Source organism: Bombus huntii, chromosome 5 (genome assembly GCF_024542735.1).
Source record: "Bombus huntii isolate Logan2020A chromosome 5, iyBomHunt1.1, whole genome shotgun sequence".
Taxonomy (NCBI): domain Eukaryota; kingdom Metazoa; phylum Arthropoda; class Insecta; order Hymenoptera; family Apidae; genus Bombus; species Bombus huntii.
This window is the reverse complement of record NC_066242.1, coordinates 10,484,159-10,505,249: the sequence shown is the minus strand read 5'-3', so window position 1 is coordinate 10,505,249 and position 21,091 is coordinate 10,484,159. Positions and strand designations below refer to the sequence as shown.

Below are 21,091 nucleotides of genomic sequence, written 5' to 3'. Positions count from 1 at the left end.
CTGATTATGCCACTAATTAGTAATCAATATTCAGTATGACCATTAAAGCCACGGAATATCGATACCAGTAATGCTCCTCCGCTTCCGAAGCCTGCTAATGCGACCGTTAAGCGAAGGAAGCCTTCCGAAATAATCGTAATAGCGCTTCCGCATTCAGATTCGCAACACGCGTTCGACGCGGATGACATTTAATGTTGTGTAGTGGTACGCGTGTCGAATGATCGAAATTCCTGTGAATAGTCCCGTAGGAGTTATATGATTCCGATAGATTCCATCTTTCTTTTTCATAAATTAATTTGTAGATCTTTTGTAGGACTCATCACAAATATTTTTTTAACGCGAGAACTACACGTATGCTATTTGCAGTTCAATATTTAAGAAATTATATGAGATAAATAAACAAATAGAATATTTATGTTGATTAAAGATTGCAATCTAACACAACCTAAAATATCTTTTTGATTAGTCTTATATTTACTTAAAATAGTTAAGAATATTAAGACTTTAGACTACGAATGTTAATACTAGAAATTTTTATAAAGGAAATTCACCGCAGAAAAACACGACTGGATGATTTTATTGTTTTTCTGATTCTAATCTCGGTGTATGATCTCACAGGACAATTAAAAAAACTATTAATCTTCCTCCTTCTAAAAAATAAGTTATTATTCATAACGAAACTACACCGTGAATGAAATATTAATCTGTTAAATTGAATTGTGACTTCAAACGAAGCAGACTGATTCCGAACAATTCCATTTATACGAGACAGCGAGCAATCAATCCGAATACAGTTTTGGCAGTGTTAAGCTGTGCGACGATCATTTTCAAATTATCCATGCATCATAGGCACAGTTTGAAACAGCCATCGGTCATCTCTCTTTTAAGGGTATTCCATCACGATGGCTGGCAAACAGGGAGAGAGGATTCATGAGATGTCACGCGAAACCTGGAGGATCTAGGGGAAACAGTGATGATGGTAGAGGGGTCGAATTTAAGGGGTCGTTTCGTTGGCGGCAGTCTGCGATTTTCCTTCACCCAGAATTCATTTCTTCAAGTTGTTTAGAAGGGGATGCGTCCTGTCGATGACTCACGAACGCGTTACGTGAATTTCCTGCCTTCGTATCTCGTGTCTGCCAGAAATTGCGAGCACAGATTATGAAATGTTATGGAAATCAAGGGTATCCCCTTGTCTGTTGATACATGAAATCGTAAGTAAGATCGATCGTGCAGACCGAATCTTGATTGCTTTGCTAGATAAATGTTACGTTCATGGCGTTGGGGCATCGGTGAATAGGAAATTTTGTTACTGATAGAAATTTTAGGGTGAAGCAAATTGATTATGTTCTATGATTATGTATATAACTTGATCATGTACGATGTTAAATGGAAAGTAGTTCGTCCAATCATCCTTCAATGCATTCGTTAAATCACTCTATGTCAGTAAAATTCTATGTACAATTGGATAATAGTAGTTTTGCTCTAAGAGACGATTTCGTTTTTTATATAATAATACTGGATATTACACGTGTTTATAGGTATATGTTCAGAATATAATCAAACATAAGAATTTGTTTGCAGATTGATTTAATAAACGTAATATGTAATGCAAAATCTACGATTCATATCTACGAATCAGAAAATATAAGAATATTTAAACAAAACATATTAACAATATAGCTAGTGTTATATAGTAAAAACATGAAAATTTGTCTAACCACTCATTAAGAAGATATTAATGATTTTGTTGCATTAAATGCATCAATATATCGTGTCTGCAATTATAAAAATGGTGTAAGACATAGCTAGAATTAAAAATATAAATAAAGAAACCTCAGAAAAATTGCATTCATGCTGCATACGTCCTTAACCAGACCCAAATCCAGCTGTTAACAAGCTGCAGAACTTTAGGACTCTCACATTCTACTAAAAGTAGTACACAGAAATTCTCTAACTCTATCAAACATCGTATTTAATCACTTTGCCTTTGAACTATCCAAGTAGTAACGCAGTAAAATGCAACGTAGACACTGATGAAAGACTATATTATCTTGTTTGAACAACTTTATCCACAACGCGACGACAGAGCCTGCGAAAACAGAAAATGGCCACTGCTCTGTGCAAACTATGTCTCTGCGCGTGTAATGCGGACTTCGCAGCATTCGCCATACCCGCATTACCCTTCACGATGAAAAAATAAATGGGGGCGTGTTAGAGGATGGGGACGCGTCTCATTTCCGTCCTTGTGAAAATACTGGCTCGTTCTATCGCAGCAACTCAGAAGCACGAGTCTGCTATATAGACTTGACCCTTTGCTAACTTACCGACTCTATTTCATCGTTCTCCCCCTTTTCTCATACTCGGTCTTGTGTATCACGAAATGGTGCGACTTTCTTCTCGTTTCACTTTCACTCTCTATGCTCCGTTGAATTGTTCTTGCTGGCCACCTTGGTATTAATGTTCCCGAAGAACGAATGAGCGAACCTGTGATAAGGCACACGCAATGGCGGTCTTTAGCTGCAAACGATTTAGGGATGATAAGAATCCGGCTTTGCAGTTGTACAATGTAAACTTAGATGTATCGTTGACACGAACTTAAGTTGGAGGTTCGGTGGAATAAGAAGACCGTAGGAAATATTGGATGCGTGAATTAATAAATTATTCCATGAGCTTGTAAGTACAATTGTAATTTGCAATGAAAAATTCTTGCTGCAATGCGTCTCTTTGGAAGCATACACGCAAATGTAGCTTGGTCCTTTTTTTCTTTAATTCGTCAGCAAATTTTATTTCATCTCTTCAGCAAGAAAAACAGAAAAAAAACAAAAACAAAGAATCTGGCAAAATTCTAATTAAAAGAAACAAACAAACATAACCATCTATTTTTAGACTATAATTGTATGCAAGATTTGATATTACAATGAACTAGAATACTCTTCAAAATTTTCATTATTGCTTCAAGGCCTGTTTGCACAATCTATATTAATACAAAAATGCAAAACAACCAATCAACACTGTCATCGAGTTATAGTGGAAAATTACAGATCAATTGAAATTCAAAAATATTTGAAATTCCATCTGACTGATTCAATTCAAGTCGACAACAGGAAGTTGTTTGCCCTCGTATTTCGTCTCTGTTGGCCATGCGCTTGCGGTACGATACCGCGCATATATATCGAAAACGCACCGGGAATGTATTATTTGCCACGTTATTGCATACTCCGTTGAGTCTCCTTTATTGTAGGTCGGTCAAGTGTACATTTGTTGGATATACATATAGACCGACAGGCAAAGATTCAAGGAGCCGGAACATTCGCCCTATTAATTTGCATACTACGTTATTGTCACGCGTGGATAGTCTAACAGCGTTTCGTGAAATTACGCTAGTAAAATGTTTCACGTACACTTTCCCTTATAATCTTCGACGCAATTTGTTAAATTGAATTTAAGGTAAATAAGTCGGCTCACAGATGAGTTTTACTAACGCATGCAAATAATATATGTAACCCTTATATTTCCATCAGATTATATTTTGCTTGATAGCAATGAACATTTAAGCACTATTTTACAGAATGATTCTATATAATGTTTGAAATTATATGTACGAAGAAGTCCAAATAAGTAGTGCAAATAAATATTTGTCCATCCATTAATCGTCTGTTTTTTTTTTTTTTTTTAATTTCATCTGCTCCTGCTAAGTATGGTAATTTGAAAATACTATTTTATAAAATGCTTCCATATAATGATTCAAATTACATATATTTACATGTGTATAATGTACTATTCAAAAAATATCAAGTAAGTACAGATCAATATTTGTGTATGTTTGAAATACATATCTTGTGCACCTCATTTTTGTTTCTAACTTTACCAACATAATTATGACACTCGTGTCTCATTACGGTACTAATTAAATTTCAAAAAATATTTTATAGAACCCACGTAATATATTTATGAAAGCTTTTCATAATAAATGTCCAAATAAATGTACAAATAGCATTTTGTATACACAATTTTATACTTACAAGTTTGTTTCTCAAATTTTTATTAGTGGAATTGTTTCAATGCTTCCTCAATTGATTTCACGAGTCAACATTTGTGACTCGTAACAGGTTCAATGCGAAATATGACTGCGTAGTTTGCGAACAGACCACATCCGAGCAAATACTTAAAATTCTTCTCCCTTGTAGCTATATTTCAGTTCGGTAAACACAAAAATTCGGGATATTACACGAACGATACCATTCCCGTTGAATTTGTTGAGGGTTGCGCACCATTTGCGGTTCAATGTCGTCTCCGACGTTGCGACGCGATGCACATCTCGAGCGTGGCACGGATGCATTATTCGCCAGGTTACTGCACGCGTCGTTGAACCGACTCCATTGTAAATTGGTCTGGACGCGTTTGTTGGAATGGTTGCCTAAGGGCGAGAGGACACGGGGCTTACCGCGAAAAGTCCAGGCAAAGGGTGAACCCGCTGAAACGCGATAAAAGCCCTTATATTGAATACGTGGTTCACATTTCAATATCTCGATGCACGTACTCAATGCGTTATCGATACGTCTAGCCGCTGGCTCGAAGAAAGAGTGATGGACACATAGCAGACCATCTATACATAATCTTCTATCGTTACCGATATTTGCATATAATGTTACAAAGAGCAAGTGATCTCTTTTTACAAATATTTTTTTAATGATTGAACAAATAGAATTGGAAAATAGAACATAGGTAATTGTACAGTGACTATGAAATACTTCTTTAAGAATTAGACAAATGAAATTAGTAAATAGAACTTGAGTGTAGAGTGACTATGGTATGTTTCCTGATAAGTCACACTTTTATTTTGGTGAAATTATATTTAATTCAAAAAATTCTAATTTATCTATCGATGGCTTATGTTTGTATATGTAACTGCTAAAACGATTAAGACGAGGGAAAGGATATATAGACATTTTTCTATTTTGTTTCTCACGTAGAACACAACAAGGTAAGGTAAGCATTTTTCTGTCAAATTTTTCAATGTAATTTGAAAGACACTGTATTTTTCAAATGGAAATTCATATTTTTCCCCCACAGAATCTAAAGATATTGAATATTTACTTTATACATTTTCTAAAATATTGTTCCTTATGTAAAAAAATACTAAAAGTTATAATAACGTGGAAAATTCAAAATATAAATGAGAGAAATTGAAAAATTTAAGAGAAAGATATAGCGTAACCCAATTAAAGAATAAATTACTTAAAAAAGGGAGAAGGAGAAAAACAATCAAATCTTATGTAATGTGATAAAAATTTGAAAGGTATTAATCAAACTGTGATTAAACTACCAACGAATATTTTCATTTTATGAAAAGAATTCTTGTAAAAATTGCACTTTCATTAGTGTCCTATGTGATCCAATTTTCAGCTTGTCGTTGTTGATGTCGCATCCATGAGCTCAGATTACTTCGATTTCGTAAACAACCCCGTGCCACAATTTCAGGTCGTAAGCTTTGCCTGGTCCCTGTCTAGTTTACCAAAGGTTCAAGCGGATCGAAAATTTGACGTAATTTATCTCGGCTGATGAGATTCGTTGGATCCTCTAGTTGGTAACGTTAACGACCAATCGATCACTGTACCCAGTTTCCGTCAGAACGAATGACTTCTCTTTTCGTGACCAATAAATCGTTAACGCTAGAAATACCAGAGTTTATTTATACTACCCCTTTTAATATTTCTCTCAATTTCATAATTTCTTACTTTTGTGTCAGAGAATTTAATATTAGTAATTTGTAATTTGTTATAAATAATAATAACTTGTTGTAAATAATATCAGTTAGATTGTACACGAAAGTCTATCCTAACTGTTTTCACAAGAATGTTGATCTTGCGCTGTTTTTTAAAGTGAAGATATTTAAATGCTACTTTATTTCCTAATTCGATATGATTGTATACTCTGATGTGATTTCATTATGAAATTAATTCCACAATATGGCCATAATTTGCATGGCTATGATGTTTTATGTTCTCTTATTGAAGTTTGCTTGTTCTCGCGCACCTGATGAATGAACCCGTATTAATTGCCCGAAGTCACGACATGTCTCCATTACTCTGGAACTCTTTGTAAAAGAACAAGTGGACGGTACATATAAGAGAGAGACCAGAACAGAGCAGGGTAAAACAGTGTTTCATCGTTATTTTTCACAAATTGGCCACGCAACGCTTTGACCTATAGCGAAAATTGAATCAGACCGTGTGTTCTGTTACAAAACGAGAAGGAAAATATCCATCGTACCGTGTTATCCGATTATTCGTTGCTGAATATTTTCCAATTTGCGATTTCCCATGTATGAATTAATTTTTTGTCTTCCAAAATCTAGGTAAAAAAATATTCTCTCTATATTTATGATTGACCAGATATATTTTGTAAACGTTGAAAAAAGTGAACAAGTCATAGAAAGCGACGTTATTTCGGTATAACTTGATGAAATTGTTGGAAACATCATAATGTTTGATTTAAAGGAATGTTTTATAATTACAAATACAAATATTAGATAATATTTTAATAACGATTACCATTTCCAGAATATAATATTTTACAGTCTGATAATATCAGTGATAAATATCGCTATCGATATAATTTTTTCTCTTAAGAGTTCTTAATACGTATAATTTGAAAAAAATATGATCAGCTTTCGATATCAAATTTGCGATTAATAACCGAGTAACTTTCTGTTCGTGCTCATGCGTGGTAATTAGTACACGACGAGATAATTGGGAAGGCGAATTCATACCGAGCTCTATTAGCTGTGCATCCAGGTCGACGAAGCTGGCAGGAAATTTCTGATTAATTAGTGGAAGTTGAACTAGGATGCGGTCGATCCACGTGGTTCGGTATTCTGTAATGATTGGTTCATCTTTCAGTTATATTGTTAACTATTGCGAGTAGTCATACTATTTATTTGCAAATAGCAATTTACAGATGCATTAACATCATTTTCACATAAAATAAATTTCATATATCTTTGAATTTTGTAATAGTGCAATTCAATTCAGTATCTTTGATATCCAAATCCTTTGATTCAATCGTTCCTTCAAAAACTTGTATTTTAAATAATTTATAATATACAAATACTTCATTAAATTAATACAAGTAACAATTTGTCTGGTATCATAATACCTTTTCATAAAAAAAAATAGTAATTATGAATACTAATGAAACTTTATTCCTCTCTAATGAATAAAAAATGTTACACGTCATTTTACAAGGCACACCGCTAGCTGCTATTATGTTAATAACATCGTGCTCAGTCGTTAATTCCTAATTTTGCACACAGCTCGTTGCTAATAACACGAGGATTGTTCATTATAAAATTCATTTAACAATCGCGACAAAGAATATAAAAAATGGCTCTTCTTTTATGATGTTACACGTAATATAATGTCATAATTGATGTTTCAGAAAGGTTTTTTTAAGTCGTTCGTTAACTGCTTGAAATAAACGTGTAGGTTCAGGCGACGAACGAGCACGATGACGCCCGTAAACGTCGTTACGGCTGCCCTATTTCCGGACCCCTGGGACTTGCTAATTAAACTGGCTAATAGACGGTCCAGCCTTGGCTGGCCATCAATCGATTTAACTACAAATTCAATTGAACCTTACTTATTGGACGGGAAAAATAATTACTTGTTCCAAAGGTCCTCCTCGTTAGATCGATTCAGATTTTTACGTTGTCTGTGAAATTATGGTTTAACGAAAGTAATTGCGCGCCACATTCGTATTTGTAATTAAAATATATTAATATGTTCCGCGCAATATATGTATAGGCACTGGTATGAATGTACGCATAAGAATATGAATTCCAATAAAAATTTGTTATTTACATATCTTATCATATGTTTGCGAATATCGAACATTCTTTATTTTCAAATATCACATATATTTCTACAGTAATTACTAAAAACTTGTATAATCGGATTTACAAGATGATTTGTAAAAAATATTACTGTGAACAAATACCTATCGAAACAGTGAATAAAAATCCTGAATCTATAAAAGCTTTTTTTTGGTATTTATATATGTGCAATATAACACATTGAAATTTAGTAGTATCCTTTAAATGGTCTTGTGAAATAAAAGGGTTAAATTTAATTGTTTATAAATTAAATTTACCACATATAAATGTGACTAGTATAATTCGTAATAACAATTACGACCAGAAACAACTATTTCCTCAAGGAAATATTTATCAAGAGTTATGTGTAAGATAAACAAATCTGATAGAGAAACAGATTATTTTTAATATGTTTCTCAATGTAACAATGATATTACATAGAAGTGATATGTAAAATATGTGATGCGTTTCGTAATATTTGAAAGGAATTCTTGGAGGAATATGTTAAACTCGACTTCCATGAAACGACTAAAACGTATATAAAATATAAACTGGAATCGTATAGAAGATTTCCACAAGTCGAAGATTCCACGAGTATTCAATTTGTACAAAAGAAGATCGTAGGTATCTCAAAGCAAACTAAGTTGAATAAATCAAAGACTGTTTCAGAAGCAACAATTTGATACGGCGACATGAAAGCCAGACAGACGCTGTCTGGCTTTTGTTTTTCTGCTCTTGCTCTTTTATTACGACAGAAGGCACTTTTAAAAGAGAGAAATGTCAAACGCGAACCGAATGAAATTCTGAGGAGCGATGAAATTCCATGAAATACGAATCGCCTATAAAAACTCTTTTAATCTTATACATCGTTTCAATGTATAAAATAGAAAACTAAAAGACATGTTTATGAGATGCAATATTGCGTCCAACTGAAAGGACTCGTTTTATTATCAAACATCCTAGATATTTTGAAAATATAAAATTTCTTTTAATATTATAGTGAATAGGAAATAGTCTTTGTTTTTGTTCTTTCTTCAAGGAAAGAAATCAATTATTTGAACTAGAATTTCTATTAATTAACCTTTGATTTTTTTTATATTCTTATATATGGTGATATTCTTATAGAATATTCCATTTCTGTCATCCAAATGTTCTTCAAGTGCCACTATGACTCGATTCTCACTATTAGATTGTTTCTCGTTAAAAAATTTTATAGAAATGTGGAGAAATTATTAGTCTTATACAAAGAAGGTTATGAGAACTATTTTTATCACACAAATTTTATATAAATAACTTTGCTACAAGTTATACATAAAATAGGACCAAAATCATAATAAACATACGTATTAAAATTACTCCTATCATACTACTCAAATCACTTTCGTAACACTATTTCGTTCAATAAAAAGTTTCTAATCTGTGAATACTATAATTTCACATAATAGCGTGATCTTAACAACGTCTTAACAAAAACTTGATGGTATAGGGCAGTAACGCAGCGAAGGTACATTTGACGGTCTCTGAAAATAAAGCAAATGATAACCTGTAGAATTACGTTATTATCTTTAGGAAAGGATACACTTTCATCGGGGTTTTTCTGACACGTAATTCACCATGTTTTTCCATCTGCGGAGAAGAAAACGTGACTCACGACGCACGGGTATAATATTTTCCCCGCTTTGACTTGGCACAGGGTTAATTGCGCATTGATAACTAACGAGCTTCCTTTGTGCAAATTTTCGGAGGAGACGAAAGATCCCAGCAAATTTCATTCGACGCGCCGGATTAAGCGCTTTTGCCCCAGCCTCTGGAACGCGAATCGCTAATTCGCTATGCACAATCGTAAGTTTAATCCAGCGTGACTCGACTTACATATTCCACATATTACTTCTTGCGCTATGATACCTGTACGCTCGCAATCTGACAGAAAATCAATAAATGCTTCTTTCGTTTCCTCTTTCATAATGCCACTAATGCGATAACGTCTACATGACTGTACATCAGTGAAAAGTTGAAATGATAGTTTTTCATTTTTGTTAATCATTTCGAACGTCATATAGGGTTTACTTCAGATGTACAAGTATCTATAATATTTCTATTCTTTTTTAATGGATACGTTTTAACATCGCATTAAGTACACCTATCTGTGTGATTATTAGCGACGATGATAAAAACTGAGAATACTCTGGAAATTATATTTTATTATAGAACATCGTATCCTTCAGAAAAGAAAAAACTTTTGAAACTTAATTACTTTCGCAGAGATCTTCATTTAGAGTTTCCTTAATCTGGAATTTAGAATGACACTGTATATTTAGAACGGTTTAAAAGAATATCTATGATATTTCTGTAAAATTCTACAAAATCTACCATTTTTGTGATCATGCATTATAAACTGAATTTTATTCCCTTACAACAAAAATTAGTTGAAAAATTCAAGTAATAAACGATGTGAGGATGAAATAGCTTTTTAACGATTTTTTATTATTAACGGTTTGACGTTTAATATATTTGATAATTATATTATATTTTCTATATTTTACAAACTGAAACATTATATAAAATATGTAGTATTGCATATATTGATATTGCATAAATTCATATTGATTGCGTCAACTTCCCAATTTAACTTGCACACTAATTTGGCTGCTTATTGTTAACATTAAGTTTGTGCATACGAAATATCACTTTTCCAAAATATGGATAAAACTTGAAGCTTTGCTCGGTGAGAATAACGCACATAGCGAGTAATATTGACCGGTTAAATTTAAATTTCGAAAAAATATTGTATATGCGCCAACCTGATATATATGCTCATACGTATATATGCATTAAGAAGTTTTGAAACATTCCCGCTTTTCACAGAATTTGAATATTTAGTGTAAATTTACCTCCATTCAGCTACATGCACTTTCTGGTAGAAGTTGTAATATATCGAATAAAACATTCTTTGATGTGTTTTAATGATTATCGAATTTGTTACAAATATGGAAAAAATACAATAATGTAATATAACATACAAATATATCTATTAGAATAGATAAAATAGATGAAAATATAATATAAATAAATATAATAATTCTCTCAAGATTTTTTCAAGTAATAATCTGTATACTCTTTTTGTTGCAGTTTTATCAGTTATTGGAAGCAAGTCAGGTAGCTAACACCACGCTCACGTATCGTCACGTGACGGTTTTCGCGCCAACAAATCGAGCTTTCCAAAAGTACAGCGGAACTACGAAAAACTTGGTTCTCTACCATATGTGTAAGTACCTTGCGTGTTCTTGTCACGTTCATCCGAAGGTTTTTAAAAAGACTCGGGAAGTGTTTGCCTCGTTTTCACCGAAAGAAAAAGAAAAATGAGACATTAGCTCGTTTGCGCATTTAAAAAGTATTTGGCTTGGATAGTCCATACTTTTTCTTTACTATTGTTGTACTTAAAAGTTTAGGAACATAGTGGATGTAAGATATATTCTATTTGAAATGTTCTGTATATTCTTTTATATTTTTTATGTACAAAATTAGCTACAAGCATTACATAGTTTTACTCTAAAGTCACTGAAGTGGTGGAAATATTCGATTCCTTTTACTTCAAACCATATTTCCTAAAATTACATGTAATTCGAGATTCTAATATTGATACTTTCTTGGTGTTGAATTACAAAACCGTTCCATCACTCGCAAACGTGCTCACAAATACGATGATCATGTTCATTTTAGAAGCTTCTCCAATCGTCTTTTGTTCTGTCTGTATAGTAATTAATACGTTGTACATCTTAATAATAGATGATATACACAATAGATTGGGAAATTCACGAAAATTTTATTGAACGGAGGACTCAGAATTATCCTTTAACACATTCGCTATTAAAAAAATACCTAAATTAATTAGATTTAATTAGAATTAATTAGATATCAATCTAATCACGAATATAAAATTACTCTTTGTCAAGGTATTCTACACTTATACATTAAAGAATCAAATCTTATCCTTAAACATCGAATTCATTTTTGGAATAATTTAAATACGTCGTCGGTATTCAAACACATTTATCTTTTCTTTCTGTTTTCTTACAACCCTCAAATTCCAAATTGTTCTTTGATCTTTCCAAAGATCTGTATACGTATAGAATTTGACTAACAACAACCAAATTCTTATCTACCACTAGTAATATCATTTATCGTGTGATTTATTCAAACACGTTTAACCCATTTCTTGGGTTCTTATAGTTACACGTTAGACTAATCAATACATTAATCCCATGAATTTCGGAACATACCTCTTTGATCTTCGAAGATACGCTACATACGTGTATATGCGGGCTTATATACGCGTATTCGGTGCTCATCGACGTATCTACATGTAAAATGACGATAGACTTAGCCGCAAAGGGAGATTCGATTGAAAATACATCAAATATGCACAGGAGTTGCAACGCGTGTAACCGTAATTCAAGGTCCTTCGACGAGGCACACGAGGATACCGCACGTTCCGACGCATTTGCGATTCTACAATACACCCTACATACACATTTAGATCGATGGCCATTCGATTCCGACCATCTTCGAAAATGTAAGAGCGTGTATACGTCGTGGTTCAACATGATGCATTACATTCGTAACTCCAGTATCTCATATCGTTTTGCTTTGCCATATACTAAGCATCCTTTAATAGTTTTCGCATAGACTGATCCATGAAAGTGTTTGGACACATACCATAAGAAACTTTTATGGATGTATTGTGTGTGTTTTATGAAACATTTTGACATTTTATTAGCACTGTAATGAGACACGACTATCGCGATTATATTGATAAAATGTTGAGATGAACCTGAAAATGTGCACCACCCGTTCTATGTTTATACATATACATAGAAATTATTACGCAGAAGTAACTCCCGTATTAGTTGCGTTTCGTTACAATATGAACGAAATTTCAAAATGTTATGTATAATACACGCGAGCTACTGTATACGCTGTCGTTTAAAAGTAGGATTTAAAATACAATACATTTCACGTCAATTGTAAAAATTCTGTTAATTTTAAATAACTTAAATAATAATATGAATGTTCCCCCTCCCCCTCCTCGCAAAAAAATATCATCTATCCTACGAAAATATTCATCGAGTAAAATTGATAACCGAGAACCAAAACCAGTTATTCTATTATGCATTATACATACGTTCATCTGCTAAGTTTTGGATTCAATGCACGCGTATTACTTATGTATAACAACTTCACAATGTCAACAGTCTGCGGCTCGTCTCCGGTGACTTCTCAATTCTGAACTGATCGATCCCTGACAATCTGAGTTGCGCGCTATCCTTCACGGTGGTTGACTACCATAGCAGCCGTATTCAAAGCTTGAATGGAATCGAGACCGCACACGATTAAATTCTCCCCAACCCGTGTTATCCAATCGTCTAAGAGGAAATCGCTTCATCTCTGTCTCTACTAGGAAATGTTCCTTTTGTTGATGCAGATAACGCGAACCTATAGAGTATTATCGAGAATCATAGGTGTAAGACAATCATTTGTTCTTAATTGGAATTTGGTACGATGCAAATTTCAATAATTCGGTGGAACCGTCAACAACGCTTGTTATTAGTAGACTGCTAATCTTCATGATGTAACATAATGTACTTATGATCTTACATGATCTTACATAATGTAAAAATATATAAATATCCACGGTATACTGCTTTTCATAATACTTGATAAGTGAAATAATTCCTTACCATGGTCCTACTTTTTTAATTATATTTTCAAAAATATGATTTAGCATAAAAATCCACAGTCCACTTGTTGTATATTTAAGACAATTATTCATACTGTATATTAAGTTTTTACCAACTTTATGTTTGCGATAAATGTCTCGTAACTTTCATATACATTTTCGGATTGGTTTCAAATTCTACCAGTATAACCACGATAGTCGTGTCTCTTCACGGTATCGATGATATTTCAAAAGATTTTGTAGAATATACGCAATATGTTTATAAAAATTTTCCATGGTAAATGTTCAAATACTTTCATAAGCTACTCTATGTATTTTCAGAAACAAACGTTATTACCAACAATCCTATCGTAATTCGAATCGTATCGTAATTTCAGAAATCTCGATCGTAATGAACATGTAATAATTGAGAAATATGAAGTAAAATTGTTTGGCTTAAGAGATTTCAACGTGTCTGGTCGATAGGTCAAGCTGCCAACGAGGTATCCAAGCGAGTCGTTGGTAATAATTGACAGAGCAGCGTGATAGCATCATATATTCTGACACAGTGGGGCTACTATGAGGGATTGGTCGACTGCTGTAAATCGCTATAATGCGCCGTCGTCGGCGCACCGGCGCGAGATTGCAGAGGTAACGCTGCATTAACTAAGGAAGAACGGCTTTAGGGAACGAACAGAGACCTCCGATGGGATTAATGTCACTGACAGGGTCACAATGCGATTGATAAGGCTTCCAATTACTACACATAGATAACGGAAGACTCCGGGAATTTCGAATATTAATCTTAATTTAATTCGGTAGGAATTATCGAAATTATTAAAATTCCAAGTGTTAATTATAGTACTGTGGTAAATTAAAAGTATATGTATAATGCGCAAGCAACTTCATGGAAAGTTTAAATTCGGAGAATTTATTTCTAATTAGTCGAAAATGACGTAGTATTAAATTATTCTAATTTTATCATAGAAGCATTAGAATTTCTAAAAAGATAATTCAATGTTTACGCTTAGCTCAGATTTCTTCCTTTCCTAAATTAAAACATTCAAGTGAATTTAAATTCTCTTCTCTAATCATGCACTATCATTTCATTATATTATTTATTATATTCTTTATATTATATTCCTTATTAATAATAATTCTATCCAAATCGAAATTACGAATAAAATCTATTACACATCATTCAAAGAATTTCCTCAAAATTCTTAGCACATCATTCTTTTTGACAAATAAGTTCGTAATTGTGAAAACAGAGATTGGATAAAGAAGAAATGCACATCTGGCATATAGATATACTAAATCCTTGATTTTATAGTGATATCCGGTTTTATACGGCGATTTCCTATGTTCAGCGGCCCCTTCGTGTCCCGAGGCATTTTTACGATTGCTGGCGAAGAAAGTGCGCGCGCGAAGGAAACAAGGAATTAAGAAGGGCGTTGCCGTTTTATGAAGAAACTTCCTTTGCGCGTTTAAGATGCCTCGAGCGACAAGAGAAGGGAAAGATGTCCGGGTTCTTGAAGTTACCCTTTGAACGACAAAAATTTCATTCCCAGTTCAATTTCGCTGCCAAATGAAAAACTTGGTTCTTACAATTAAGGGCGATTTTATTCAAACTGTTATTCTTCGAACGTGATGAATTTATTAAATCGGTATACGTGGAATACTTAATTTCGCATACGTGTAAAATCATTTAGAATTTTGTATGAATTCTATCAACGTAGAATTCTACTAATTTAGAATTTACTAAATTGAATACTCATTATAACACAGATTATATAACAGTCGCAGTTACGATTGTTAAACATTCAGAGTCACGGATAAAAATAGTAATAATAAATAAATATTGACTATTTTAGAAACCATATAAATTTTCCGAAGTAATTTTCGATTTAAAGATTCATGATATTCATATGAAGTTTTATTCGCTTCGATTAAACGTTTTATTTTTATGCTGTCATTATTCGAGCACAATTTTTTCGTTTAGTCGATTTAAATTCAATGGGCATGCGAAATTATAAATTCTATCGATTTTATTTCAAGCGCCGTTCGTAGTCATTTTATTTCTATGTCATACTATACAAAATAGCGAAGTATTTAACATGAAATTTCAAATTATTTTCAAAATTCGTTAATAGTTTGAAAATACTCTGTTTTGCATAAAATTAAGTATTACAGTCTATCGGAATATCTCGATAAATATCGCAGAGTTAAATATCGTGAAACTAAGGCCGTTAATAGTGAAACATTGAAATTCCAATATTATATTACTGTACATAATAAATATAAAAATTTAAGAAGAATAAATAAGTGTAAGTATATCCACAAACAAAACGAGAAGATTTTAAAAGCAATCTCAGCAACCCAGTCAGAGAAGTAGCATAGTGACATCTCAGACCTGACAAATGGAATAAAACGGTATAAAGTCATGCAAGTAGAACAGATCAGCGCTTTACGAGACAAGTGAAACAGTTTGATATACAAAATACTTCGACTGAAAAATATAAGTACAATATTTTTAAACTTATGCAAACTGAATGGAATCTTTCAGTTTATATGACACGGGTAAAAATTGTGCAAAAATATGTGTATACGGACAGCATAAAAATATATAAAAATTGTTCAAAAATTGTTCTCTACTGAGAAAAGAGAATATCTACCACCGGAGTCGGAGAATGTTCAAGGGGAATAGGTAGCGACCTTCATTACGTCTTCTTCGCGTTTAATCCACGATGAATACCGGCGTCGAGGGGTGAAACAAGGAGTGCGTTCCCCGTGTGAAGATGGGTACCTCTGGGTATTTGTAACTTTCGTCGCCGACAGCCAGGCTGAGCCACTGACGAATAATCGTCATTCACGAGGTATATTTCTTTTTAGACTCCCCTCTGACTGGCCCCGCGCTTAGACACCAACCAACCCTTCGAATACTTGAAATACTCGAGGGTTCTCTTCGCGGGAGGTAACGAGAAACGCAGCTCGATTAAGATGTGAAAAAACTTCCTCGCATTAAGAAGAATCTGCGAACGACAGTCCGGTTTTTTTCGATAAGAAATTGGTTCGAGTTCTAATTTGTAATTTGTGAAATAAATAACGCGCTGCGTGGTACTGTTGGTCGAATTAAATTCACCGAAGGAAATAAATTCGCTTCTGTGGGATGCTGGAGTTTTGTTATCGACATGAACTAGGAAAAATATGAGGTAATTGGAAATTATTTTTGAAAGACCATGATTTATCTTATTAATAGACTCCTAGTATTTAAGCAATTTCATATTTTTATGAATGAACTTAAGGAAATGGAATCTAGATGAAAATTTATTTTAGTCACTTAATATTGTAAGAAATATTTTATGTCGATTAAAACTTCATTAGGTGGAATATTTTATTTCATTAAAGAATATATCCCTGTATGTGATGTGAATTTTTTATAATTTTCAATTTTTCTAAAAATGTACGACAATTCATGTAATAGTATGATACAAAGTATAATAACATACTACATATAATTCATATAATAACAGTCTATTTATTGATTATTGATAATGTGGTATATAATTGTTAGATATCTACAATATGCTTGTATTATAAAAAATATATAAAATATACAAAAGGCTCGCTGATTCGTCTGGTAATGCCTTTGAAAAACTGAAATTCGTTCTAACTCGACCATCACCCTACATCGCGAGTTTATGTTAAACGAAAGATAAGATTTCATCGCTAAAGATCTATAATTTTCTCTTATCAAAAACATAGTACTATTTAGTTTACTATATCCATGCGTAAACACGCATAAGACCATCGCTCAGAAAAATAGACGTGCGCCAGGCACTTCAAAATAAGTGTCCGGAACTGTGAAGAGATTCGGGTGACTATATGCCGACAGGCGTCCGCAATGTAAAATGACTTGGGCGGCTGTTTGCCGACACTCGTCCGCAGAGGGTTAAGTATTTGATATTCGTTCTGTACCGAGAGCAAAGTATCGATTTATATGGCCTTAGAAATGAAGGTTCAGGGTCTGGCAATCGCGGTGCCTATTGTTCCAGCGTAGACTATTTAACATCGATATTGCTCATTGAAGAAACATTTTACTTCCTGAATGTAATGTATTTCGTCAAGTTAAAAAGAATACATTTCTCCTTATTTCGAAGAAATGAGAAAGTTATTTCGAAAGGAATTTTGTAGTAATTTAGTTGAAAGTTAATACTCATTATAGTTTATGGAGAAAATATATCCAAAAAGTTATGAAAGTTATTTTTTAAATAACTGAATTGTGAGATAGATTGAGAAATTAGAGAATCTGGGAATTAAAAACCCCAAAAAAGGAAAAATCCATGAATCATAGAATTAATGAACTAAAAAATTGTACAATAAAAAAAAATTGGAGAATAATTTCATTGTTTACTCTAGTATTTTACGTTTTTGAAAGATGTTTATTTCATACTGAACAATGTTACACGTTAAAAACATTTCCAATCTTCAAAAGCTTTATAAACTTCACTGTCATTATCAATGTTACACTCTGCATTGTCGACGTACTTTTTGTTCGTTTTCCAGAAGAGAAATATTAAAAAAAAAAAATGTAAAATAATAACTGAAACACCACTGCACATGATATATACCCAAATAAAAAAAATTCATACAATACGTTTCAGCTTATTTATTTTTTAAAAAGCCTGAAAATTGTTAGATTTAGAAGATTGCTACTTTAACAGAATAACTCTTATATTAAAATCAGAAAAAAATATAAAAAATATTTGTCTAATCCATAATGCTGTCATTATATCAATTAACTTTTCAAGAGTTGATAAACTACATCTAATATTATCTCGAAGTCATCTGAGAGTTGAGTCATAAATATTCCTCAGAGGCGGAGTAGAATACCACTTGTTATCGATGAAAAATTATCCTACCCTCTTCTAGTGACTCACCCAATATAGAAGTGAAATACACGTAAGCGAAGAAGTAACAAGAGCCGCGTTCTTTCTATGCAGTCACGAATAGAAAGGGAAGGAACAGTTGGTCGGTATAACGTATCCCTTGAAAAAGTTTCACGACAAGTTAATAGAAGACTGCGAGCAACTAGCAGTATCGAAGAAATAGTACGCTTGGTTAGAAGAAGTAAGATTGATCATAATATTCCTAACGACCACTGTCTCTAACTTTAACTAAACGAAGGACATTAGTTCGACAAAGCTGTTGTTACGAGTAAAATACAGTGTCTAAATCTCCCTAATATCCGGAAGTTTTATTAACCAAAGAGAATGTCTGTTAGTAAGAGACGTATTTTCCTGTCGCAAATACTATTACTACTAGCGTATGAATATTATGGGAGAAAAACACGATAACGAAATTTTTGTTGACTTTTTTAATTTTAATATTTTTATATGATTAAACAGAAGATGATGATGGCAAGATGATTTTGGTATGAAATAGTTGAAATTGAAAGCAGCTTGTTTGTAAAGCAGATTACCGAGACAAACAATATATTAATACCTCCTATATTTTAATATTACAACGAGCAATATTTCGATTAATTTGACATTTGCGCTCTTGGATTTGAAATTTAATATCACAAAAAGCAGTATATTTTAAGATCCCTAACAAGTCGATTACAAAAAGCTTTACCACGATACTCTTCGCTGGATAAAGAGACACACGCAAAAATATTTGCCAATGTTATTCCACCAACAACTATCTAAATAAGTTAGCTTGAACGGAAGCCAAATCTTCCATCTTGCTAAAGCAGAGAGAACTGTGTCTTCCGTAATATTAAACGCTCCGCGTGTCGGTAAATTTACTCGTACAAAGTTAAAGAGTTGGAAAGCGCACGAGCCGGGGTAAAAGGAGGAAAGGGAAAATCAGGCCAGGTTTGGAATAGGAGAAACGAAAAGAGGAGAAGGTACACGTTCGTCAGGCGACGAAGAGAAACGCGAACTTTGGCCTTAAGGGGTAACTTAACTGTTCGGGCGTTCGCGTGAAACTTAAGAACAGTGTATAGACGAGGCTAGACGAGACGAGAGAAGACTTTGGAGGACCTCCAACTAAGAAGGAGAACCTGGTTACATGGTGCTCGACGTAGCAGAGAACAAGCCGGTTAGGGCTGCGACACATCTTGCGGCTCTTAGCCACAGGCCAAGCTCCTTGCTTCCTTGCCATTGTTTGTCTTGTTACTGACTGGAGAATTTCAAACTCGTTCGACCGGGCGAAATCACATTGTAATCAGAGCTATTGTACTAGAAAATCTTCTACTCACAGCGCTGTTAGTTAACCAACCTCAACACTGCGACACACGCAACTGTGCCTCATATTAAACTATATATTGGAATTGATGAGGGTCGCCTGCTATGAAGTTTACGCTTTGGACAATTGTTTGATGTGAAGAAAGATGGAGGTTTGATGTTGTAGTAATAAGTTGAACGATAGAGCAATGTATCAGGATGTAGGTTATTGGTTTCCTAGGTATTTTGAGTTAAGAATATTCTTGAGGATTATTCAAAATTCTATGTGATGGAATGATACATAAATTACATCATATGACACATTCCAGCTTATACAATGGCTACAGGAAGTATTTACATAAAATTTTTATTATAGCACTTACATACAAATTAATTAGATTTAAATACCAGTAGTAGTTTTTTTCATATGATTAGAAAAAAGCTCCATATAAAAAGAAATGTAAAGCCTGATAAAAAGACGTATTCTTCCTCTGTATCTATTTCTGAATATTGTACAAATGTTGATTATTATCAAATTAGTCGTTCCATTTGTTTTATACAAAATTTCTTGGATCTATCACTTTGTATTGTTGAAAGGTAATACATCTCTCCACACAGATCTTTTTGCCTTCTCAATTAGTTGTAAAGCACGTTACAGTATCCTTTTGTAGCTATCAAATCATATAAAAATCGCAAAATTAGCAAATATAGACTTATTATCCTCTTTTTTCTCATCTGGTCTTCAATTGACTATTATTAAACATTAAACGTGCTTATATGAGTTCTCTCCCTGTGATCTTCAAATTTAATAAACACAATTCTACGATATTACGCGTGTTTATTTCGTTTTCATCGAAGCATCGTAAATTATTTCACGATTGTCGAGCGAATTGCTTGACTGAATTTCTCTAGAGACTGCCCAGTGGGTGCTTTGCGTAAATAATTGAAAGCAGGTCCACAAAGTTCGACGAAATAAAACGATTGAATCGATATTATTCGGGTCGGGGGCAATTTCTCAAAGTAACTTACCGTAAGAACGGTTAGCCACTTATTGACGACTGATTCCGCGAACTCGATGCTGACCGAGGTAAAACAATAAACAAAAAACTTCCGGCAAAAGTTACCGCGGAAAGGAACTTTGCGATCTCGACTTTTGATTAAATAACAAACCGTACCGCCTGGAAAATCGAGTCGTTTTAAGTGATACCACTCTATTCAGTAACCTTCGAGGAACTTGCGAGAGTTACAACTTCCCGAAACTATTGAATCCTG

General features: G+C 33.4%; 2 protein-coding genes across 5 annotated transcripts in view; one reads left to right on the top strand and one right to left on the bottom strand.

Annotated features, from left to right (window-relative positions):
• The window catches only part of LOC126866142 (fasciclin-1), a 382,489-nt gene that overhangs the window by 237,449 nt on the left and 123,949 nt on the right, over window positions 1-21,091 (top strand). For all 4 annotated transcript variants that reach the window (XM_050619339.1, XM_050619340.1, XM_050619341.1 and 1 more), the window contains exon 2: window positions 11,003-11,138. In XM_050619339.1, the coding sequence (XP_050475296.1) occupies window positions 11,003-11,138 (136 nt within the window). The remainder of the gene's footprint in view (window positions 1-11,002; window positions 11,139-21,091) is intronic.
• The window catches only part of LOC126866143 (origin recognition complex subunit 3), a 37,175-nt gene continuing 19,768 nt past the window's right edge, over window positions 3,685-21,091 (bottom strand). The window contains exon 13 of the mRNA XM_050619344.1: window positions 3,685-4,474. Within this exon, the coding sequence (XP_050475301.1) occupies window positions 4,418-4,474 (57 nt within the window). The 3' untranslated portion in view covers window positions 3,685-4,417. The remainder of the gene's footprint in view (window positions 4,475-21,091) is intronic.